Source organism: Pelophylax lessonae, assembly GCF_965119305.1.
Source record: "Pelophylax lessonae genome assembly, chromosome: 10".
Classification (NCBI taxonomy): Eukaryota; Metazoa; Chordata; class Amphibia; order Anura; family Ranidae; genus Pelophylax; species Pelophylax lessonae.
The window spans coordinates 226,328,648-226,353,647 of NC_138777.1; the positions used below are offsets into that span (position 1 = coordinate 226,328,648).

General features: G+C 47.2%; 2 protein-coding genes across 2 annotated transcripts in view; both read right to left on the reverse strand.

Annotated features, from left to right (window-relative positions):
* Positions 1-23,731, reverse strand: part of LOC309566059 (neural-cadherin-like) — a 214,732-nt gene extending 191,001 nt beyond the window's left edge. The window contains exon 1 of the mRNA XM_082271084.1: positions 23,035-23,731. Within this exon, the coding sequence (XP_082127210.1) occupies positions 23,035-23,719 (685 nt within the window). The 5' untranslated portion in view covers positions 23,720-23,731. The remainder of the gene's footprint in view (positions 1-23,034) is intronic.
* Positions 23,732-23,874: 143 nt separating this feature from the next.
* Positions 23,875-25,000, reverse strand: part of LOC309566033 (protocadherin Fat 3-like) — a gene marked incomplete at its 3' end in the record, with an annotated part of 1,813 nt that continues 687 nt past the window's right edge. Inside the window, exons 1-2 of the mRNA XM_082271056.1 lie at positions 24,040-25,000; positions 23,875-23,930 (exon numbers count right to left, since the gene is read on the reverse strand). The exon at positions 24,040-25,000 is cut by the window's right edge and continues 687 nt beyond it. Of these exons, the coding sequence (XP_082127182.1) occupies positions 23,875-23,930; positions 24,040-25,000 (1,017 nt within the window). The remainder of the gene's footprint in view (positions 23,931-24,039) is intronic.

Genomic DNA, 25,000 nt, shown 5'->3' on the forward strand with positions numbered 1-25,000 from the left:
GGGGGGCAGTGTGTATAGGAAGGGGGGTGTAGGGTTAAAAGGGGTGTAGCAATAAAGGGGGGCAGTGTGGGCAGGAAGTGGGTGTAGCATTAAAGGAGGGCAGTGTGTACAGGAAGGGGGTGTAGGGTTAAAGGGGGGCAGTGTGTATAGGAAGGGGGGGGTGTAGGGTTAAAAGGGGTGTAGCAATAAAGGAGGGCAGTGTGTGCAGGAAGGGAGATGTAGGGTTAAAGGAGGGCAGTGTGTACAGGAAGGGAGATGTAGGGCTAAAGGAGGGCAGTGTGTACAGGAAGAGGGGTGTAGGATTCAAGAGGGCAGTGTATACAGGAAGGGGAGTGTAGGGTTAAAGGGGGGGCATTATGTGTAGGAAAGGGGGCAATATGTACAGTTTTTTTTTTTTTTTGGGGGGGGGGGGGGGGGCGCAAGTAGCTGGTCTTGCCTAGGGCGCAAAATAGTCTAGCACCGGCCCTGGTTATAAGGGCAGTATTTTTTATTAATTTTATTTTTTATTACTTTTTACAATTTAATTTTTTTTATCAGGGGTCTAAACAGGGGGAATATGCGCAACAGGGGAAGATTAGGATGTGCCCAGGCACACCTGGCACACCCTGTGTGCACGCCTATGGATAGACAGCTGTGTTTACAACAGCCGACCGTCCTTCTCTCTCAGCGGGGAGCGATCAGGTCTGTCAGGCGGCAATCGGAGCTGCCTGACACCCGTATCGGCTTCCCCGCTGATGATCGGGGGGCGCGCTAGCGGCCTTCAGGAGAGCGACGTAGACCTAAGTCGCTTTGCCTGTCTGTGTCACCCTGCCTCAGTAAAAAAAGGCGGCAGGTGGTACGTTAAATGAGCCTTGGCCCAGAGAAAACGCCTGCGATTCTGGATCATATTTAGATATGGCTTCTTTTTTGGCCTATAGAGTTTTAGCCGGCAACGGCGAATGGCGAATGGCACGGTGGAATGTGTTCCCCCGACAATGTTTTCTGGAAGTATTCCTGAGCCCATGTTGTGATTTCCATTACAGTAACATTCCTGTATGTGATGCAGTGCCGTCTAAGGGCCCGAAGGTCACCGCCATCCAGTATGGTTTTCCGGCCTTCACCCTTACACACAGAGATTGTTCCAGATTCTCTGAATCTTTGGATGATATTATGCACTGTAGATGATGAGAACTTCAATCTCTTTGCAATTTTTCTCTGAGAAACTCCTTTCTGATATTGCTCCACTATTTTTCACCGCAGCATTGGGGGAATTGGTGATCCTCTGCCCATCTTGACTTCTGAGAGACACTGCCACTCCGAGAGGCTCTTTTTATACCCAATCATGTTGCCAATTGACCGAATAAGTTGCAAATTGGTCCTCCAGCTGTTCTTTATATGTACATTTAACTTTTCCGGTGTTCTGTCAGAATACCATACCCAGTGGTGTCTTTTTGTTTTGTGCTGCCCTAGGCTAGACTAAAATTGGGCACCAGCCCCCCCCCCCCCCCCATGTAAATTTTCCCCACTCCTTTTTTAACAGATGTGACTTCCAAAAAATTTGAAGGACTACAGATCCCGGCATGAACCCCTGAGATCTCATGAGAGGGGGGGGGGTAAGAGGGTGTTGGAGAGAGAGAGGGGGTGGGTGAGGGAGGGAGGGAGAGAGAGGGGGGATGAGAGAGAGAGAGGGGGTGAAGGAGGGAGAGAGAGAGGGGGTGGGTGAGGGAGGGGGAGAGAGAGGGGGGTGAAAGAGAGGGGAGAGAGGGCGGGAATGAGAGACAGAGAGGGTGGATGAGAGAGAGATAGAAAGAGAGAGGGGGGATGAGAGAGGGGGATGAGGGAGTGGGGCTATGAGAGAGGGGGGGTGAGAGAGAGAGAGAGGGGGCGTGAGAGAGGTGGGTTGAGAGAAAGAGAGAGAGAGGGGGGATGAGAGAGAGAGAGGGGGGATGAGAGAGAGAGTGTGAGAGAGAGAGAGGGGGGGTGAGAGAGGGGGATGAGAGAGGGGGATGATAGAGGAAGAGAGAGAGGGTTAGAGAGAGGGAGGAGGGAGAGAGAGAGGAGGGGTGAGAGAGGGGGGGTGAGTGAGAGAGAGAGAGAGAGAGAGAGAGAGAAGGGTGATAGAGGCAGTTCTAGCAACCAGTGGCCAATAGAGTCTCAGGTGGAGGGGGTGGTTTTTTTGCTGCCCCCCTGCAAAGTGCCGCCCTAGGCCTGGGCCTTGTTGGCCTAGGCTAAAATACAGCACTGACCATACCCTATCAGAATTCCATACCTCCGTCATTTCCGGATGCGGATCAGCTGTGGCTTCATCATGAATCAGCTGTAGCCGCGTCACAAGTCCTACTGCGCATGCGCAGAATAGGTAGGGCATTTTGATAACATCGTAAGGGGTCAGGCAAAAGTCCTAGTGTGCATGTGCCGGCGCATGCGCACCAACGGGTCGGGCAGCGGGATCTCTGATAACAAAACATCCATCCGATCTCCATAGCCCACACTGCGCTGACCCGACAATCCGATCTCCATGCCCCACACTGCGCTGACCCGACAATCCGATCTCCATGCCCCACACTGCGCTGACCCGACAATCCGATCTCCATGCCCCACACTGCGGCGACCCGACAATCAGACAGTGGGCGTGTGCGTGTGGGTAGGGAATAGGATTGTCCCATTGTCTGCTCGGCGCAGTGTATGCCATGGAGATCGGATGGATGTTTGTTATAAGAGATGCCACTACCCGATCCGTTGGTGCGCATGCGCCCGCTCATGCGCAGTAGGATCTTTTGCCTTACCCCCTTACGATGTTATCAAAATTCCCTACCTATTCCGCGCATGCGCAGTAGGACGTGTTGACGCGGCTACAGCTGGTGCATGACGTACCCGCACCCTGAAATGACGTAGGTAGGGAAATCTGATGGGGTAGGGAAATCTGATAGAACACCGACCTCTTACATCAGAGTCCTCCTTTTATTAGAGTCCATATCAGACACGCACTGCACATCAGAGTCCCCTCTTACATTAAAGTCCTCCTTTTATCAGAGTCCACATCAGACTCCCTCCTTACATCAGAGTCCTCCTTCTACAGAGTCCTCATCAGAGTCCCCTCTTAAATCAGGGTCCTCCTTTTATCAGAGTCCATATCAGAGTCCCCTCCTGCATTAGAGTCATCCTTTTATCAGAGTCCACATCAGACACCCACTGCACATCAGGGTCCACTTCAGAGTCCCATCTTACATTAGAGTGCACCTTTTATCAGGGTCCACATCAGAGTCCTCCTTATTACAGAATCCACATCACAGCCCCCCTTACATCGCCTGGGTCACCAGATAAAATAGTGCAGCTGGCCCACGGGCCGTAGTTTGGAGACCCCTATACTGAAGGATCATGGGGCCAAACATATAAAGGGTCCTTTACCAGTTCTGCCCAGCATGGGAAGTAGTCCACATCAGACTTCCTCCTTACATCAGAGTCCATATCAGAGTCCTCCTTATTACAGAGTCCTCACAAGAGTGCACGCTTACATCAGGGTCCTCCTTGTATCAGACACCCACCGCACATCAGGGTCCACATCAGAGTCCCCTCTTACATTAGAGTCTTCCTTTTATCAGAGTCCACATCAGACTTCCTCCTTACATCAGGGTCCTCCTTTTATCAGGGTCCATATCGGAGTCCCCTCTTACATTAGAGTCCTCCTTTTATCAGACTTCCTCCTTACATCAGGGTCCACCTCAGAGTCCTCCCTATTACAGAGTCCTCATCAGAGTCCCCTCTTACATCAGGATCCTCCTTTTATTAGGGTCCACATCAGAGTCCCCTCTTACGTTAGAGTCCTCCTTTTATCGGAGTCCACATTAGACTCCCTCCTTACATCAGGGTCCACATCAGAGTCCTCCTTATTACAGACCCCTCATCAGAGTCCCTTCTTACATCAGGGTCCTCATCAGAGTCCCCTCTTACATTAGAGTCCTCCATTTATCAGAGTCCACATCAGACACCCACCGCACATCAGGGTCCACATCAGAGTCCCCTCTTACATTAGAGTCCTCCATTTATCAGAGTCCACATCAGACACCCACCGCACATCAGGGTCCACATCAGAGTCCCCTCTTACATTAGAGCCCTCCATTTATTAGAGTCCACATCAGACACTCACCGCACTTCAGGGTCCACATCAGAGTCCCATCTTACATTAGAGTCCACATCAGACTCCCTCCTTACATCACGGTCCTCATGAGAGTCCCCTCTTACATTAGAGTCATCCTTTTATTAGAGTCCACATCAGACACCCACCCCACATCAGAGTCCTCCTTATTACAGAGTCCACATCACAGTCCCCCCTACATCGGCTGGGCCACCAGATAAAATAGTACAGCTGGCCCACGGGCCGTAGTTTGGAGACCCCTATACTAAAGGATCATGAGGCCAAACATATAAAGGGTCCTTTACCAGTTTAGCCCAGCATGGAAAGTATTCTTTTTTTTTCCAGCAAACCAGTAGATCTCAGCGGCACATCAATCAGATCACCGACAGATTCCGATTTGACAAACTCACTGATCCGTAGTCGCCGCCATGCGACGGAAACCCCCCCCCCCCCCCCACCGTTGCAAATTACGGGTCGGCTACGAGTTGTAGTTCGCCAGCCACTGAGATCCGCAGCTCGGCGAAGCCACGCTCTAATGCAGATTAGACAATGAGCGCCATAGATTGGTTGCTATGGTTTAATGCAAATTCGCAGTGAAATGCACTTCTGGTAAATAAGCCTCGCCGCCCGAACGTGATTAAAAGCAAACTCAAGCATAACATAGAGAAAAAAAAAAAAACGTAACTTTGCTGACAAAGTAGTGAATCCTTTGAACATTTTCCAGCAGGCGTGAAAAAATAAATAAATAAAAAATAAAAGATGCCGAAAATGAAAAGGCGCTTGTTATATATACATAATAAGCAGAATAAATACATAATAAGTAGGAGGGAGATTAGACAGGAGAATGCGTTTTGGCGTCTTATCTGCCGTTAACGTCGTGTGATTCTGAATTGTGTTGAATATTTCTGGGGCTTGTGTACCTTAGAGTGCATCGGGGGAAGGGATTCACCGCGCCGTCTACACATGCATTACGCTTTTTTTTTTTTTTTTTTTTAAGTGGCTGGATATTTTCTTTTTCTTGCTTATGAATTTACATCAAAGCTCATCCGCCGCCACCTTCCCTTAGGAAGGCTTCCGACTGGTTCAAGGGGCGCTTACGCCTTTTACATTAAACATGGTGCGACCATTTAAACGCGATCTAAAGAAGAAGAAAAAATGAGCACACAACAGTTCACTAATTGGATTTAAGAGTAATCTCTAACCAAAAATGTATTTTGTAATTGTGGAAAGTATAGGGATCACCCATTGTCTCCGCCCCCTACCCACCTCTAATCACCATTCCTTGGTTCCGCCCCTACCCACCTCTGAGCACCATTCTTTGGTTCCGCCCCCTACCCACCTCTGAGCACCATTCTTTGGTTCCGCCCCTACCCACCTCTGAGCACCATTCTTTGGTTCCCCCCCTACCCACCTCTGAGCACCATTCTTTGGTTCCGCCCCCTACCCACCTCTGAGCACCATTCTTTGGTTCCGCCCCTACCCACCTCTGAGCGCCATTCTTTGGTTCCACCCCTACCCACCTCTGAGCGCCATTCTTTGGTTCCACCTCTGAGCACCATTCCTTGGTTCCGCCCCCTACCCACCTCTGAGCACCATTCTTTGGTTCCGCCCCCTACCCACCTCTGAGCACCATTCTTTGGTTCCGCCCCCTACCCACCTCTGAGCACCATTATTTGGTTCCAACCCCTACCCACCTCTGAGCACCATTCTTTGGTTCCACCCCCTACCCACCTCTGAGTACCATTCTTTGGTTCCACCCCCCTACCCACCTCTGATTACCATTCTTTGGTTCCACCCCCTACCCCCCTCTGAGAGCCATTCTTTGGTTCCGCCCCCTACCCACCTCTGAGTGCCATTCTTTGGTTCCACCTCTGAGCACCATTCTTTGGTTCCACCCTCTACCCACCTCTGAGCACCATTCTTTGGTTCCGCCCCCCTACCCACCTCTGAGCACCATTCTTTGGTTCCACCCCCTACCCACCTCTGAGTGCCATTCTTTGGTTCCACCTCTGAGCACCATTCTTTGGTTCCGACCCCTACCCACCTCTGATTACCATTCTTTGGTTCCACCCCCTACCCACCTCTGAGAGCCATTCTTTGGTTCCACCCCCTACCCACCTCTGAGCGCCATTCTTTGGTTCCACCCCCTACCCACCTCTGAGCACCATTCTTTGGTTCCACCCCCCCTACCCACCTCTGAGCACCATTCTTTGGTTCCACCCCCTACCCACCTCTGAGCACCATTCTTTGGTTCCACCCCCTACCCTCCTCTGAGCACCATTATTTGGTTCCGCCCCCTACCCACCTCTGAGCACCATTCTTTGGTTCCACCCCCTACCCTCCTCTGAGCACCATTCTTTGGTTCCGCCCCCTACCCACCTCTGAGCACCATTCTTTGGTTCCGCCCCTACCCACCTCTGAGCACCATTCTTTGGTTCCGCCCCCTACCCACCTCTGAGCACCATTCTTTGGTTCCGCCCCTACCCACCTCTGAGCGCCATTCTTTGGTTCCACCCCTACCCACCTCTGAGCGCCATTCTTTGGTTCCACCTCTGAGCACCATTCCTTGGTTCCGCCCCCTACCCACCTCTGAGCACCATTCTTTGGTTCCGCCCCCTACCCACCTCTGAGCACCATTCTTTGGTTCCGACCCCTACCCACCTCTGAGCACCATTATTTGGTTCCAACCCCTACCCACCTCTGAGCACCATTCTTTGGTTCCACCCCCTACCCACCTCTGAGTACCATTCTTTGGTTCCATCCCCCTACCCACCTCTGATTACCATTCTTTGGTTCCACCCCCTACCCCCCTCTGAGAGCCATTCTTTGGTTCCGCCCCCTACCCACCTCTGAGTGCCATTCTTTGGTTCCACCTCTGAGCACCATTCTTTGGTTCCACCCTCTACCCACCTCTGAGCACTATTCTTTGGTTCCGCCCCCCTACCCACCTCTGAGCACCATTCTTTGGTTCCACCCCCTACCCACCTCTGAGTGCCATTCTTTGGTTCCACCTCTGAGCACCATTCTTTGGTTCCGACCCCTACCCACCTCTGATTACCATTCTTTGGTTCCACCCCCTACCCACCTCTGAGAGCCATTCTTTGGTTCCACCCCCTACCCACCTCTGAGCGCCATTCTTTGGTTCCACCCCCTACCCACCTCTGAGCACCATTCTTTGGTTCCACCCCCCCTACCCACCTCTGAGCACCATTCTTTGGTTCCACCCCCTACCCACCTCTGAGCACCATTCTTTGGTTCCACCCCCTACCCTCCTCTGAGCACCATTATTTGGTTCCGCCCCCTACCCACCTCTGAGCACCATTCTTTGGTTCCACCCCCTACCCTCCTCTGAGCACCATTCTTTGGTTCCGCCCCCTACCCACCTCTGAGCACCATTCTTTAGTTCCACCCACCTCCCAGTAACGCCCCGTTCAGAGAATCAAGTATTGTTTTGCTGTGCTTTATATTGAATTTGTTCATGAAAACAATAAAAGCAGTAAAATAGATCCCCTGTAGCCAACAACAGTTGCCCTCCAGCAACAATAGATCTACACCCCAGAAACTATAGCCCTCCCCGCCCCGCAACAATAGACCCCCCCAGCAATAATAGATCCCCCGCAACAAAATATACCCCAGTAACAATAGCGTCCCCCCGCAACAAAATACCCCACAGCAACAATAGACCTCCAAGCAACAATAGATCCCCCAACAACAGACTCCCACAATAAAATACCCCCCAGCAACAATAGATCCACTGGAAACAATACAACCCAGCAACAAGACCCCCACAACAAATTACCCCCCTGCAACAATAGATCCCCCCTGCAACAAAATACCCCACAGCAAGCAACAATAAACCTCCTAGCAACAATAGATCCCCCAGAAGAAATAGACCCCACAACAAAAAATCCCCAGTAACAGTAGATCTACCCCAGCAACAATAGTCCCCCGCAACAAAATACCCCCCTCAACAAAATACCCCACAGCAACAATAGACCCCCTAGTAACAATAGATGCCCCCAGCAACAATAGACTCCCACAACAAAATACCCCCTCAGAAACAATAGATCCCCTGGCAACAATACACCCCAGCAACAATAGACCCTCCACAACAAAAAAACCCCAGCGACAATAGATTCCCCCACAACAAAATACCCCACAGCAACAATAGACCACACAACAAAATAACCCCCAGCAAGAGGATTTTCCGCCAGCAGCAATAAATCTACCTAAGCAACAATAGACTCACCCCTGCAACAACATAATCCCCAGCAATAATAGACCCGCCTGGCAACAAAATACCCCCCCCAGCAAAAATAAACCCCTGAAAGGATTTGTCTGTCAGCAGCAATAGATCCACCCCAGCAACAATAGACTCCCTCCCACAACATAATAACCCCCAACAACAATAGACCCACACCCCCCACATCAAAATATCTCCCAGCAAATATAGATCCCCCCCAGCGACATTAGACCTCTCTTGCAACAAAATACACCCCAGCGACAATACACCCCCGTCTATTGCCACCAGTGGCAATAGATTCACCCCAGCAAAAAAATATAACCCCCAGCAATAATAGACCGTCCTGGCAAAAAAATACCCCCCAGCAACAATAGACTCCCCCCACAACAAAATAACCCCCTACAACAATAGACCCACCCCCCACATCATATCTCCCAGCAACAATAGATCCCCCCAGCAACAATAGAACTCTCTTGCAACAAAATACCCCCCAGCAAAAATACACCCTTAAGAAGATTTGTCCACCAGAAGCAATAGATCCACCCCGGCAACAATAGACTCCACCCCCGCCACAAAAAAATTAACCCCCAGCAACAATAGACCCCCTGGCCACAACAAAATATCCCCAGGAACAATAGATCCCCCAGAAAAGGTAGACCCCCAGCAACAATAGATCCACCCCAGCAACAATTCACCCCCGAGAGGAATTGTCCGCCAGCAGCAATAGATCCACCCTAGCAACAATAGACTCCCCCCTGCAACAAAATAACCCTCAGCAGCAATATACCTCCCTTGCAACTAAATATCCCCCAGGAAAAAATACACCCCAAGGGGATTTGTCCACCAGCAACACTAGATCCACCCCATCAAACAATAGACTCCCCCGAAACAAAATAACAGCCATCAACAATAGAACCCCAGCAACAATAGATCCACACGAGCAACAATACACTCCAGGGAGGATTTGTCTGCCAGCAGCAATAGATACGCCCCAGCAACAATAGACCCCTTCTTGCAATAAAATACCTCCCAGCAAAAATATATCCCTGGGAGGATTTGTCCAACAGCAATAGATCCACCCCAGCAACAATAGACCCCTCCCCCCCCCAAAAAAAACGAAATAATCCCCAGCAACAATAGACCCCCCTTGCAACCATAGACCCCCCAGCAAGGGCGCTCACTTGTTCCCTCCCTTTCCTGACCTGTGGGGCTGTAAGCTCAGATAAGGGTCTGGTATGGATTTTGGGGGGGCCCACACCATTTTTTTTTTCGTGGGTTTTGTTTTGTCAATTTTTCTATTGCCGGCAATTTTTGATTTCACATTCAGCTGTCAGCGGGGAAGCCAGCCGGACTCAGAGGTGCAGGTGCGGGCCCAGGGCCTGCGGACCACAGCTGGCGTAAGGAAGCGAGCCGCCACTATTAGTCTTCAGGCCAGGTCCAGAGGCACAGGTACAGCCTGCAGCCCAAAGCTGAAGAAGTAGGTGGGGGGCGCCGCAAAAATGATATACATATGCCGGACAAAGGGGGGAGTCAGGGGCACAGCCAAGGGGGGCGGAAAAATTAGGTTTCACCTAGGGTGTGAAAAATCTTTGCACCAGCCCTGGCACCAGGTATCTGTATACCGTATACTCTGGGCTGAAGGAATTCACACAGATCCCATTAACCACTTGCCGTCCACCAGCAGTTCATAAACGTCGCTTCGCGGGAACGCGAGTGGGGGTGTGCGCGTGCGGCCAGTCACTGCAGGGAGAGCTGATCTGCGGGTACGGAGGAAGCGAATTATCGTTTTACATTTTTGTTTATATTGAAAAAAAAAAAAAAATCGCACAGGTGATCAAATACCACCAAAAGAAAGCTCTATTTGTGGGGGAAAAAAAAGACATCGATTTTATTTGGGTACAGCGTCACACATTTTTTTTTATTGAGAATATTATATAGCAGAAAGTGAAAAATATTGTTTTGTTTTTTTTTTTTCAGAATTGTCGCTCTTTTTTTGTTTATAGCACAAAAAAAAAATTGCACAGGTGATCAAATACCACCAAAAGAAAGCTCTGTTTGTGGGGAAAAAAAGGACATCAATTTTATCAGGGTACAGCGTCGCACAACCACGCAATTGTCAGTTAAAGTAACGCAGTGCCGAACTGCAAAAAATGGCCTGGTCATTAAGGGGGCAAATCCTTCCGGTCCAGAAGGGGTTAAAGAGTACTGTATACCCTTTTGCTAATGAAGTGGCCAGGAAACGCGTTGATGGTGTGTTAACCAGTTTTTAATGATCAATAAATCCCAATCTTCCTGAAGAATCCACCTGGAAGCACCTTTTTATTAAATGAGTGCCTCTGTGTTTCAGAATTAGGATCCCTTTCTCACCTGAGTGTGTTGTGAAAGTGCTCAAAACCTCGCATTTTTGCTCACATTTATGGAACATGAGAAAACCAGTTGTTGCATGTGCGGTGTTATTTATTGTTAGCGACACCCCAAATGCAGCAAGCGTGTTCTTCTGCAGGGAAAAATGCGGCGAAAGGAGTGGGTAAAAAACGTGCAAACCTCAATACTCAGCGAAGCTACATGAGATACTTTGGCGCATTTGTCGCACATAGGGCAGCCCACTGAAATGAACGGACTGTCCCTAGGCATGCAACACAAAAACACACACAAAATGCGTATAAACGCAACACCCGCCAATGTGAATGGGCTTTGATGTTACACAGTGGCTTAATGGTTAGCACTTCTGCCTTGCAGCATTGGGGGTCTTCCGTTCAAATCCCAACCATGACACTACCTGCATGGAGTTTGCATGTGGGTTTCCTTACAAGCGCAGACTCCTAAATCAATAAATGCATTGCAAATGCTATCCAAAAAACTATACAACTGCGCTAAAGTGAGAACAGTCAACAAAATCCCAGTTCTAGCTAATATACTACAGCAAGATTATAGAGAGTACCTCACATGTGAGCTGGGAGGGTCTGCTTCCTGACACTGTGCTGTGTAACTTCCACTCTCTATGCTTCATGCATCTAAGAAAGGTTGAGGTCCACTTGGTGGATATGGCAAATTTCTTGCCAGTGGGCGTGTCTGGAAATAACTCATGCGCATTGTAAACAAGATTTTCCTGTTTGTCAATGCAAGCCTATGGGACAGGTGTGACCCTCTCTCCCAATGATAGCCTATGGAACAGGTGTGATTCTCTCAATCAATGTAAGTCAAGGAACAGGTGTGATTCTCTCTATCAATGTAAGTCTATGGAACAGGTGCGATTCGCTTTATCAATGTAAGTCTATGGAACAGGTGTGACCCTCTCTCCCAATGATAGCCTATGGGACAAGTGTGATTCTCTCTGCCAATGATAGGCTATGGAACAGGTGTGATTCTCTCTATCAATGTTATGGAACAGGTGTGATTCTCTCCATCAATGTAAGTCTATGGGACAGGTGTGACCCTCTCTCCAAATGATAGCCTATGGAACAGGTGTGATTCTCTCTATCAATGTAAGTCTATGGAACAGGCGCGATTCTCTCTATCAATGTAAGTCTATGAGACAGGTGTGACCCTCTCTCCCAATGATAGCCTATGGAACAGGTGTGATTCTCTTTTTGGCAATGATAGGCTATGGAACAGGTGTGATGATTCTCTCTATCAATGTAAGTCTATGGAACAGGTGTGATTCTCTCCATCAATGTAAGTCTATGGAACAGGTGTGATCCTCTCTATCAATGTAAGTCTACGAGACAGGTGTGACCCTCTCTCCCAATGATAGCCTATGGAACAGGTGTGATTCTCTTTTTGGCAATGATAGGCTATGGAACAGGTGTGATTCTCTCTATCAATGTAAGTCTATGGAACAGGTGTGATTCTCTCCATCAATGTAAGTCTATGGAACAGGTGTGATTCTCTCTATCAATGTAAGTCTATGGAACAGGTGTGATCCTCTCTATCAATGTAAGTCTATGGAACAGGTGCGATTCGCTCTATCAATGTAAGTCTATGGAACAGGTGTGACCCTCTCTTGCAATGATAGCCTATGGAACAGGTGTGATTCTCTCTGCCAATGATAGGCGATTGAACAGGTGTGATTCTCTCTATCAATGTAAGTCTATGGAACAGGTGTGATTCTCTCCATCAATGTAAGTCTATGGGACAGGTGTGACCCTCTCTCCCAATGATAGCCTATGGAACAGGTGTGATTCTCTTTTTGGCAATGATAGACTATGGAACAGGTGTAATTCTCTCTATCAATGTAAGTCTATGGGACAGGTGTGATTCTCTCTCTCCCAATTATAGCCTATGGAACAAGTGTGATTCTCTCTATCAATGCAAGTCTATGGGACAGGTGTGATCCTGTCTATCAATACAAGTCTATGGAACATGTGTGATTCCCTCTCTCCCAGTGCCAATCTATAGGACAGGTGTGACCCTTTCCCCCAAATGATAGTCTATGGGACAGGTGTAAGTCTCTCTGCCAATGCAAGTCTATGGGACAGGTGTGCTTCTCGCTCCCATTTATAGTCTGTGGGACAGGTGTGACTTTGTCTGCCAATGCACATCTATGGGAAAAGGGTTACCCTCTCTCCCAATAATAGTCTATGGCACAGGTGTGACTCTCTCTGCTAATGCAAGTTTATGGGACAGGTGTTACCCTCTCTCCCAATGATAGTCTATTAGACAAGTTTGATTCTCTCTGCCAATGCAAGTCTTTGGAACAGGTGTGATTCTCTTTCCCCTTGATAGTATTGGACAGGTGCAATTATCTCTGTGAATACAAGTCTGTGGGACAGGTGTGATTCTTTTTGCAAATGATAGTCTATAGGTCAGGTGGGAATTTCTCTCCAAATGATGGTCTATGGGACAAGTGTGACTCTCGTTCCCAATGCACAGACTTGTATAAAGTACTCGAAATTTCTACTTGAGTAAAAGTACAAGTGCTCGATCAAAAAGTGACTTAAGTAGAAGTGGAAGTGCTCGCAGAAAAAGTTACTTAAGTAGAAGTACTAAAGTATTCAACATTTTTTTTACTTAAGTATTGCAAGTAGTTTTTTCAAAAAATTTGCTACTTAAGTACTAAAAGTAAAAAGTACCAGTAGTTTTGAAAAAAAAATTCTACTCAAGTACTGAAAGTAGAAGTACAAGTACTGTGTTATGTAGTTATTAAAGAAAGAAGTCAAAAGTTTGAACATCATATTGTTTTTTATTATTTCAAATGATTTATTCAAATGATTAACCTGTGTTTTTTAGCAGTTTCTTGATGCACTTTAAGCGCTGTAGCACCATTTATTTGTTTGTTTCATATTTTCTTTTTATTGGAAAGATTTGGTATAGCAGCTTTTATTATACACAGCCTTTATTTTCGTATGCGCTGATTTACAAATGACATTATACACATTTTTTTGAGCTTTATGCAACCTGCCATCTACTGTTCTAGCAGTGGTAATTTTTTTAAAAGTAACGAGTAACTATGCAGCACAAAAAAAAAAATACTTGAGTAGAAGTATCGAAATCATCGAAAAAATGTAGTGAAGTAAAAGTAGAAGTAGGAGAAAAAAATTCTACTCTAGGAAAGTACAGATACCGCATTTCGGTACTTAAGTATAGTACTTAAGTAGTTCTACTTCGTTACTATACATCTCTGCCAATGCAAGATTACGGAACAGGTGTGGGTCTCTCTCCCAGTGGACAAGTGTGGTTCTTTTTACCAATGTAAGTCTATAAGATAGCTGTCACTCTCCCTACAAAATCGAATCTATGCCACATACTGTATTTAGCTCTCTCTCCTAATGCAAGTCTATGGTACAGGTGCAACTTTTTTTTTTTGCAATGCAAGTGTACAGCACATATGTAGCTTTCACTCAATGTAAGTCAATGAAACAGGTATGACATGCTCTGTTAATGCAAGCATGTGGGAGAGATGTGGCTTTCTCTCCCAGTATCCTTCGCTGCAAGTCTATAGGACATGTGTGACTCTTTCTATTAAGCAAGACTATGGGATGGATATGTGTCTCAATGCTAGTTTATGGGACACGTGTCATCCACTTCTCCAGTGCTAGTCTATGGGACAGGTGTGACCCACTCTTCCAGTGCTAGTCTATGGGACAGGTGTGACCCACTCTTCCAGTGCTAGTCTATGGGACAGGCGTCACCGACTTCTCCAGTGCTAGTCTATGGGACAGGTGTCACCCATTCCTCCAGTGCTAGTCTTTGGGACAGGTGCCACCCACTCCTCCAGTGCTAGTCTTTGGGACAGGAGTCGCCCATTCCTCCAGTGCTAGTCTATGGAACAGGCGTCACCCATTCCTCCAGTGCTAGTCTATGGGACAGGCGTCACCCACTCCTCCAGTGCTAGTCTATGGGACAGGCGTCACCCATTCCTCCAGTGCTAGTCTTTGGGACAGGAGTCGCCCATTCCTCCAGTGCTAGTCTATGGAACAGGCGTCACCCACTCCTCCAGTGCTAGTCTATGGAACAGGCGTCACCCACTCTTCCAGTGCTAGTCTATGGGACAGGCGTCGCCCACTTCTCCAGTGCTAGTCTATGGGACAGGCGTCGCCCACTCCTCCAGTGCTAGTCTATGGGACAGGCGTCGCCCACTCCTCCAGTGCTAGTCTTTGGGACAGGCGTCGCCCACTCCTCCAGTGCTAGTCTTTGGGACAGGAGTCACCCACTTCTCCAGTGCTAGTCTATGGGACAGGCGTCGCCCACTCCTCCAGTGCTAGTCTTTGGGACAGGCGTCACCCACTCCTCCAGTGCTAGTCTATGGGACAGGCGTCACCCACTCCTCCAGTGCTAGTCTATGGGGCAGGCGTCACCCACTCCTCCAGTGCTAGTCTTTGGGACAGGCGTCGCCCACTCCTCCAGTGCTAGTCTTTGGGACAGGAGTCACCCACTTCTCCAGTGCTAGTCTATGGGACAGGCGTCGCCCACTCCTCCAGTTCTAGTCTTTGGGACAGGCGTCGCCCACTCCTCCAGTGCTAGTCTATGGGACAGGCGTCACCCACTCCTCCAGTGCTAGTCTATGGGACAGGCTTCACCCACTCTTCCAGTGCTAGTCTATGGGACAGGCTTCACCCACTCTTCCAGTGCTAGTCTATGGGACAGGCGTCACCCACTCCTCAAAGGCTAGTCTATGGGACAGGTGTCACCCACTTTTCCAGTGCTAGTCTATGGGACAGGTGTCACTCACTCCTCCAGTACTAGTCTATAAGACAGGTGTCACCCACTCCTCCAGTACTAGTCTATAAGACAGGCGTCGCCCACTCCTCCAGTGCTAGTCTATGGGACATGCGTCACCCACTCCTCCAGTGCTAGTCTATGGGACAGGCGTCACCCACTCCTCCAGTGCTAGTCTATGGGACAGGCGTCACCCACTCCTCCAGTGCTAGTCTATGGGACAGGTGTCACCCACTCCTCCAGTGCTAGTCTATGGGACAGGCGTCACCCACTCCTCCAGTGCTAGTCTATGGGACAGGTGTCACCCACTCCTCCAGTGCTAGTCTATGGGACAGGTGTCACCCACTCCTCCAGTGCTAGGCTATGGGACAGGCGTCACCCACTCTTCCAGTGCTAGTCTATAAGACAGGTGTGACCCACTCCTCCAGTGCTAGTCTATGGGACAGGTGTCACTCACTCCTCCAGTACTAGTCTATAAGACAGGTGTGACTCTCTCTCCCAATGTGAGTTTACTGAACAAGTGTGATTCTGTCTTCCAAAACAAAACTATGGGTCAGGTCTTTGTGGCTGAAATACACAATCCCAATTTAAAGTGTCAGTCCAACCAATAGTAATAGTGGACTTCTAGATGGATCCTGGTGATCTAATTCCACCGAGGGCTTCTTGTATGTTTTGGATACTTCAAGAGTCAGATCTCCCTGCCATATTTCCCAGCACTGTCCCTGTCCACCTGGGGGGTTTGGGTGTTGGGACCCAACTTTGTGTGCTCCAGTCCCGCCTATTACATTCTCTGTAAGACCCCATTCTAGAGTTGCCACCTCATCCCTTTAAACCAGAACACATATGGATTACACAGGTTCTGAGGCTACTTTCATGCAGATAAGGCACTAAGTGACTTTATTTACCACCCTAACCTCTTAACAATCAACCGCTGTCCTGTCAGTTATGAACACAGGGATCCTGTTTTCCTCTTATTTAGGAAAACAGGTCTCTGTGTTCATGCAGAAAGCCCACCCCCACACAGTTAGAAAGCACCCCATAGGGACACATTTAACCCTTTCAGTGCCCCTGATATTAACCCCTTCCCTGCCAGTGTCAGTACAGTGACAGTGCATATTTATAGCACTGATTACTGCAATCATGTCATTGATTCACTGATCCCCCCCCCCCCTAAAAAAAAGTGTATAAAATGTCAGTTAGGGGTCCGATCTGTCCACCGCAATGTCGCAACCCCGCTAAAAATCGCAGATCGCGGCCATTACTAGTTAAAAGAAATAGATAATTTTAAAAAAGGACATAGATCTTTACCCTGGTTTGGACATGATACACACTTAGCGGACATGATATATGCTGATACGCAGGGCTGCTGTTAGAAATCGCAGGGCCCCGTACAGACTACCTGGCAGGGCCCCCTCAAGAAAATATTAAAGATATATTTAGCTAAAATTACAACAAAATCTCTACTATCAGACACAAATCTAACATAACTCGCATAATTTCTGCTAAATTTAAAAAAGAAACTCTGTTAAAGCGGTTGTAAACCCAAAATCGCGGGAAAAAAAACCCTGCAAGACAAAGGCATAATGAGCTAGTATGCATCGCATACTAGCTCATTATGTATTACTTACCTTAGAACGAAGCCCCGACACGGACCCCCGGACACTGCTGCGGGCGCTGCCATGATCCCTCGCCGTCTCTTCCGGGTGCGGCGGCTCCGGCGCTGTGATTGGCCAGAGCCGCGATGACATGCATGCGCGGGAGTGATTTTCCGGCAAGCTCCCGGCAAGCAAAACTGAAGGTCCCCCCGGACCTTCAGAGCGCATGCGCCGCTCGCGTGAGCGGCTGCATGCACTGCAAATATCTCCTAAACGGTGCCGGTATAGGAGATATTAATTGTACCTACAGGTAAGCCCTATTATAGGCTTACCTGTAGGTAAAAGTGTAAAAAAGCGGGATACTACCGCTTTAAATAAAGTAGAAGATGAGATGAGAAAAATATACAGGCTGGGCAGTTGGAGCTCAGTGATCAGAGAGACAGAGAGAGAGAAACAAAGTTACAATTTACAAATAAACTCCTGAGCAGAGATAAGTGCTGAGAGGGGGGCCCACACAAGGGAGGGGGATTAGTGAGGGACGACTGTCTCTTTCTCAACAGATAAAAGCTGATAGCAGGGAGAGGGACAGATCAGATTCAGGTGCTGGAGGAAGATTTCTGTATTTGTTGTCCATCAATAATCCCCCTCTCTGTGTGGCCCCCCCTGTGTGCTCGGGCCCCCTACAAGAGGGCTGGTGGTCCCCCCCTATCAGCGGCCCTGCTGATACACATTTAGTGAACATGATATATGCTGATACACATTTAGTGAACATGATATATGCTGATACACATTTGGTGGCAATAATATATGCTGATACACATTTAGTTGACATGATACACACTGATACACATTTGCCAATATTAAGAGATACATCTCCTGAAAACATTAGAAACATTGTTTCTTTTTTTTTTTTACTCCAAAATCCTTCCTAATGAATGTTACAAATCCAGTAAACAACAAAGCTATGAGGGTCTCCTGTGCTCTGCAATGGCTGCTGTCAGCTGAAAGACCTTATAACTGCCCCATACTACAAACTGGCACACAACCAAACTTACAGCGGTATTAAACACAAAAGCAAACATTTATTTTATAGCAGCTTACCAATTCTCAGATGTGATGGCTGCATTCGTTTTCTTTTTTAGGCTTTCTTTCTTTTATCTTAACCTTGTTCACATTGGCGCAACTTGTAAAATAGCATGACAAGTCGAATTATATTGCCGGTAATCGCGCTGTTCGAATCAGTGCAATGCTGACTTTGAGGTGCCACATTGGTTTGAAAAAGTAGTTCCTGCACTACTTTTGGCGATTTTGGGTGTGACTTGCATAGACATCTGTACATGAAGCCACACAGTTGTCTTTCAAGTCGCACTGACATGCGGCTTTGAAATCGTGCAATTTCAGATGAGGTCGCACAATTTCAAAGCCGCAGTCAATGCAGACGGGGGCTAAGTCTGGTTTTCAACAAAACAAGCTGTCCTGCAGATGTATCAGTTAGATTGTTGAGATAAACCATTTATACTGACAGGGGTGCCTACAATCATCAGTTTTTATTTATGAAAAACCTTTATCCTGAAAAAAAAAAAAAAAAACTGTTACTGTAACTGCAGTGTGAGCTGAAGTTTGGCTTCAATTTGTTATTGTAGCTAAATCTGCTAGTCCATGTAATACTCCCCTCCCCCCAGACTGACAATGCTGCTGTCCAAAGGTGCTCCTTTATCCAGAGTGGGGGGCACTCTAATACAGGAGGTATGTTACTGGCCAGATCACCAGGTGAAAACAGAGGGGGAAATGCCTAAGAAAAGAAAACGAATGCAGCCACCACGTCTAATGATTGGTAAGCTGCAATATATAAATGACGTTTTTGATTGTGGGTTTAACCACTTGCCGACCAGCCACCGTCGATATACGGCGGCAGGTTGGCAGGATCCCGCGAAATCCCGCGAAGGAAAAGGCCCTTGTCCCCATCAACATGGCACCCTCCCCATGTTGAGGGCAAGTGGCCTGGTATGGTTCAGGAGGGGGGGCTCTCACTCGTCGTCTCCCCCTATCCTGGCCTGCTAGGCTGCAAGCTCGGATAAGGGTCTGGTATGGATTTTGGGGGGGGTCCATATTTTAAATTTTGGCGTGGCGTTCCCCTTAAAATCTGTACCAGACCCAAAGGGCCTTGTATGGATTTTGGGGTGAAACCCCACGCTGTTTTTTTTTTTAATGTTGGCGGGGCGTTCACCTTAAAATCTGTACCAGACCGAAAGGGTCTGGTAAAGATTTTGCTGGGGACCCCATGCCATTTTTTTTTTTTTTTTAAATCTGTCATAGGGTTTCCCTTAACCACTTAATACAGGGCACTTTCACCCCCTTCCTGCCTAGACCAGCTTTCAGCGCTCATTGGCATCTATGGAAAAATATTGGTCAGCTTGGCATGATGCTGCTCCATTTGCATCTATGGGAAATATTGGTCCGCTTGGTATGGCCCTGCTCATGAACTATAAGTAACAGGACACAAAACTTGGGGAGTACCGAGAGGGAACCCAGGACTACAACATATCCATACATTTTAAAAGTGAGATATAACCTGAACACTACACTGACTGCACTAAACTAACGACCTGCCTAATCTCTATTGTAACACACTATACACGGCTGCCGTGTAAGTAGCCTTATACAGTGAGGGGCAGGGCCTTTGGCCAATCATGGCTCTGACAGGACATTGTGCTGTGATTGGCCAAAGCATTTCAGGTAAGGTGCATGCTTTGGCCAATCACAAGCACTTAATGCACTGCAATCGCGCAGTGCATTGAGGGGCGCTCATCGGCAGGCGAACTTGCCGCCCGAGCGCCCCAGGTGTTCGTGTGTTACATTTGACTCAAATATCGGTCGACTTACGTTCAACTCGAACATCAAGCCCATCTCTATCAAGAAGCACAAAAAATATTTGAATATCCTGTCTATATATATATACACACACACAAGTATTTACTATGATTGACAGGGGTGCTTACAATGGTCATCATTTATTTATGTAAATTTGTTATCTCAAAGGAAATAAAAAAAAATAAATAACCTGTTGCTGTAACTGCTTAAAAGGTGTTAGCTGGAGTTCATCTTAATTTTTTTTTTTCAGTCTTTGACTCTCCTCTTCCCGCACTGACAATGCTGCTGTGTAAAGCCCCTTTCACACTATCCGTCCGTCGGATGGATTCCGTTTTTCTCAGCGGGGGATCGAGCCGCCGATCCCCCGCTGAGCAGCAGGAGGACAGCTGTGTCTCCGCGCTGTGTGCGGAGACACAGCTGTCAGTTCCCCATGCATCTCTATGGGGGAAATCGGATGGGAACGGACCGTCGGTCCGTTCTCATCCGACTCCCATCCGATCCGCTGGACGGATGGGAAATAGGGTTTTCATCCGTCCAGATTTGACGGATCGGATGTCAGCGGACATGTCTCCGCTGACATCCGATCCCCCATAGAGATGCATGGGGAGACCGTTCAGATCCGCCAAAAAAACGGACAGGCGGATCTGAACGGTCCACCTGTGTGAAAGGGGCCTTGGGGTGTTTCCGTTGCTCTTCCATTCTGAATGGAAGGCAGGAAGTGTGTTACTGGCTGCATAAAAAAGAAAACGAATGCAGCCACAACATTTAGACTCCTCTCACACATATGCGAATTGGATGCGCATGGCATGTGAACTGGCAGCCTTCTCTATGAAGCCAGTTCACATATCCGGAGGGCAGCCGTAGTCCTTTTGCGATACGGCACTGCATTACTTTAACTGAGAATTGTGTGGTCATGCAACGCTGTACCCAAATAAGGGCTTTCATTTAGTGGTATTTGAACACCACTGTTTTTTTTTTTTTTTTTTTGCACTATAAATAATAAAATACCGACAATTTTGAAAAAAAAAAAAAAATGTACTTTCTGCTATAAAACATATCCAATAAAAAAGATTAAATCTCTTCATAAATTTAGGTCAATATGTATTCTGCTACATATTTTTGATAAAATCCCAAAAAGTGTATATTGATTGGTTTACACAAATGTTTTAGCGTCCACAAACTATGGTATATATTTATGGGATTTTTATTTTATTTTTACTAGTAATGGCAGCGATCAGCGACCTGTAGTGGGACTGTGATATTGCGGTGGACAATTGGACATTAACAAACACTTTTTTGGAAACAAATGACACTAATACAGAAATCAGTGCTAAAAATACGCACTGTCACTGTGCTAATGACCCTGGTTGTGAAGCAGTTAAACATCTAGGGTGATCAAAGGGTTAAATGTATGCCTAGCCAGTGTTTTTGTGTACTATGTGTGCTGCTTTTACTAAGGGAAGAGATTAATTTTATTCCCTGCTTTGCAGGAACACAAAATCCATCCCTTTCCTCCTGTCAGAATGAGATCTGCCTTTTTTACATAGTCAGATCGCTGTTTTGTGTTTTACCGACGATCGGCGGGCGCCGGCAGACATCCAGTGCCTGGCACCCACTGATCGGCTTCTGCTGTGAATATTCACAGCAGAAGTGGCCCGTGCACGCCCCCTGTAGGCGGAAGTGCAGGATCACGTATATACAGTAGCTGTGATCCTGTGCAGAGCTGCTGCCCTGTAGCAGTAAAACTGCTATAGGTGGTCAGTAGATGGATATAAAAGATTTATTTTGGGGTTTAATAACACTTTAAAGGGTATTATGGAGAACACAACAAGGAGTAAAAACACCTCCAAGCTGGCCAACAACAGAGCAAGGAAATATTTCCATGTTTTTTTGCCTTTTGATCTGGAGGTTTAGGTTCTGAAAATGCAATGTATTTGTATTATTTGTTACATTTTAAATATGGCAGGGGATGTATTATTTATTTGTTACATTTTTGGTTTTATCCAGGGCTTTTTTTTTTTTTTTCAGAGAATAGGTGCAGGAACTCCCCCTTTCGAAAATTACCCTTGTCTCCGCCCCTACCTTCCTCCTTTCCTTGATTCCACCCCCTTCCCACCTCCCAGTACTGCCCCTTTTAGAGAATACAGAACCAAGTATTATTTTGTGATACTAGGTAATTTGTATAGAATGCGTTAATAATACCAAGAATAGCAGTATAATAGATCCCCTGCAGCCAAAAACAATAGACTCCCTCAGCAACAGTAGATCCCACTAGCAACAATGGACCAACCACAGCAAAATACCCCCAGCAACAATAGACCCCCAGCAGCAACATATCTCCCTGTAGACAGCATCAATAGACCCACCAGAAGCCTGACACAATAAACTGTTCTCTCAACAGAAAATCCCTCCCAGCAACAATTGTCCCCCCAGCAACATAAGATCAAACCCAGCAACAATAGATCTGCCACAAGCAACAATAGACCTTCCCCCAGTAAAAATAGATCCCTTCCAGAAATAATAGGCCCTCCAGCAGCAACAGTAGACCCCCTCCAGCAACAATAGATCCTCCAGCATCAACAGACACTGTAGCAAACCCAACACCCCTTTCTATTACATACATTCAGTGCTGGAAGTGCCGGAACTGCGTTCCCCCGCGTTCCCGCTGAAAAAAAGCCCTGGTTTTATCTTAACTTTGTAAAAATACAGGGGTGTCACCATTCGAGACATACAGTGAAAACCCAAGGGGTGGCTCTGTGTACTAAGCTCCACATAAAACAAAAACATCATGGGCTGGTCCTTTAAGTGGTTAAAAATACTACATTCAGGTAAATTTCTCCACTAAAGATTCAATACTATCTCAGACTTTCATGCAAATTGCTGCTCTCCTATGCAGAGATCTTTTATGATAATGTCACATTAAAAGCCTTAAGGCACCCTCTGATCATACTGATGTTGTACAGTCTAATGAAGGTTTTTAATAAAACAGTTTGACTATTATTAAAGATAATGATAGGAATGAGCCCCTTAGGACTCCAGCAAAGGCCTCTTACCAGCTCTCTCCTGCTCTTTGATGAGACACTCATAGCTGTCCTGAGATTCCCTGTCCAAGGTGCTGATCAGCAACACGTCCCCATTTTCCCTATTCACAGCAACAGGAGAGTCTTCAGGGGAGGGCGACACCAGCTCATACCAAGGAGACTGGAGCTCCCTAGACACCAAGGTGGTGATGATGGAGCCAACAGGAGTATCCTCAGGGATAGAGACAGCAGAAAATGAATCTGGGAACACAGGGGACCTTTTCAACCTGTTCTGACTCCATGTGCCCTGCTCTATATAGGTTACAGTCAGTTCTTTGACCCTAGGGTAGAACCCCACTTCTAGGTTACTGGCAACGGTGGTACCTTCAGGAACTGGCACAGCAGAGGGGTGTGAAGACAATGAGGGACCTTTTGGTCTGTCCATGTCTTTCTCTTCTCCTGAAAAGGTCTTTATTCTTGGAGAGAGCTCCATTCTATTGACAGTGCTAACTGGTCCATTGGTGGCATCTTCATTGGTGGTAGAGGAGTCTGGTAAAGCATGGTTCTTTATCCTTGAGAAGATACTCACTTTTAAAGGAGACACAACAGTGGTATCATCAGGAATCGACATAGCACAGGAGCCTGAAGACAATGAGGAACATATGAGTTTATCCATAGCTGAGAAATTATTTTTCCTTTCAGAAGGCTCCAAGTCCATAGCAGTGCTATATGAACCATCGGTGGTGTCCTCATAGGTGGTAGAGGAGTCTGGTATACCAAGGTTCTTTCTACCCAATTCTAACGAGGTCCCAACAGTGACATTCTCTAGAACTGATATATTACCAGAACCTGAAGACAATGGGGGGAATGGAGTTAAGAAGGTCTTTCTTCTTGGAGAGGTCTCCTCATCCATAGTGGTGGTAAATGAGCTATCAATTGGGTCATCATGGGTGGTAGAGGAGTCTGGTATACCAAGGTTCTTTCTACCCAATTCTAACGAGGTCCCAAAAGTGATATTCTCTAGAACTGATATATTACCAGAACTTGAAGACAATAGGGGAAATGGAGATAAGAAGGTCTTTCTTCTTGGAGAGGTCTCCTCATCTATAGTGGTGGTATATGAGCTATCAATTGGGTCCTCATGGGTGGTAGAGGAGTCTGGTATACCAAGGTTCTTTCTACCCAATTCTAATGAGGTCCCAACAGTGACATTCTCTAGAACTGATATATTACCAGAACCTGAAGACAATGGGGGAAATAGAGTTAAGAAGGTCTTTCTTCTTGGAGAGGTCTCCTCATCCATAGTGGTGGTATATGAGCTATCAATTGGGTCCTCATGGGTGGTAGAGGAGTCTGGTGTACCAAGGTTCTTTCTACCCAGTTCTAACGAGGTCCCAACAGTGATATTCTCTAGAACTGATATATTACCAGAACCTGAAGACAATAGGGGAAATGGAGTTAAGAAGGTCTTTCTTCTTGGAGAGTTCTCCTCATCCATAGTGGTGGTATTTGAGCTATCAATTGGGTCCTCATGGGTGGTTGAGGGTTCTGGGGTGTAATTGGATTCTTTAAGTCTCAGAATGTCCTCTATATCTGTTATAGGAAGGTCTCTTATCCTAGGGAACTCAACAGAGGTATCCTCAGCAATAAGTTTCAGCATCTGTTGCACCTCCAAAGGGGCTCCAGCAGTGAGAACATCAGGAAAAGCTATAGTTGATGAGTCTGGTGATTGCTTCAGGCTGCCATTGTCTACTTTTGTAGGCTTACTGGAGATTTCCAAGAAGGAGCCACCAGTGGTAAATGGAGCTGATGAGTCCACCGTAAGGGACCGTTTCAGTCTAGTCACCTCTTCTTTATCCATTGCCCCGAACTTCTTCATCCTGGGGAAGATCTCCACTTCCAGGGGGGCACTGACCAGAGGGGGCTGCCCATGGTCCCTAGCAAATATAGTCAAGTTGACGCTCTTCTTGAGGTTCAGAATGGACTCCACCAACACCAC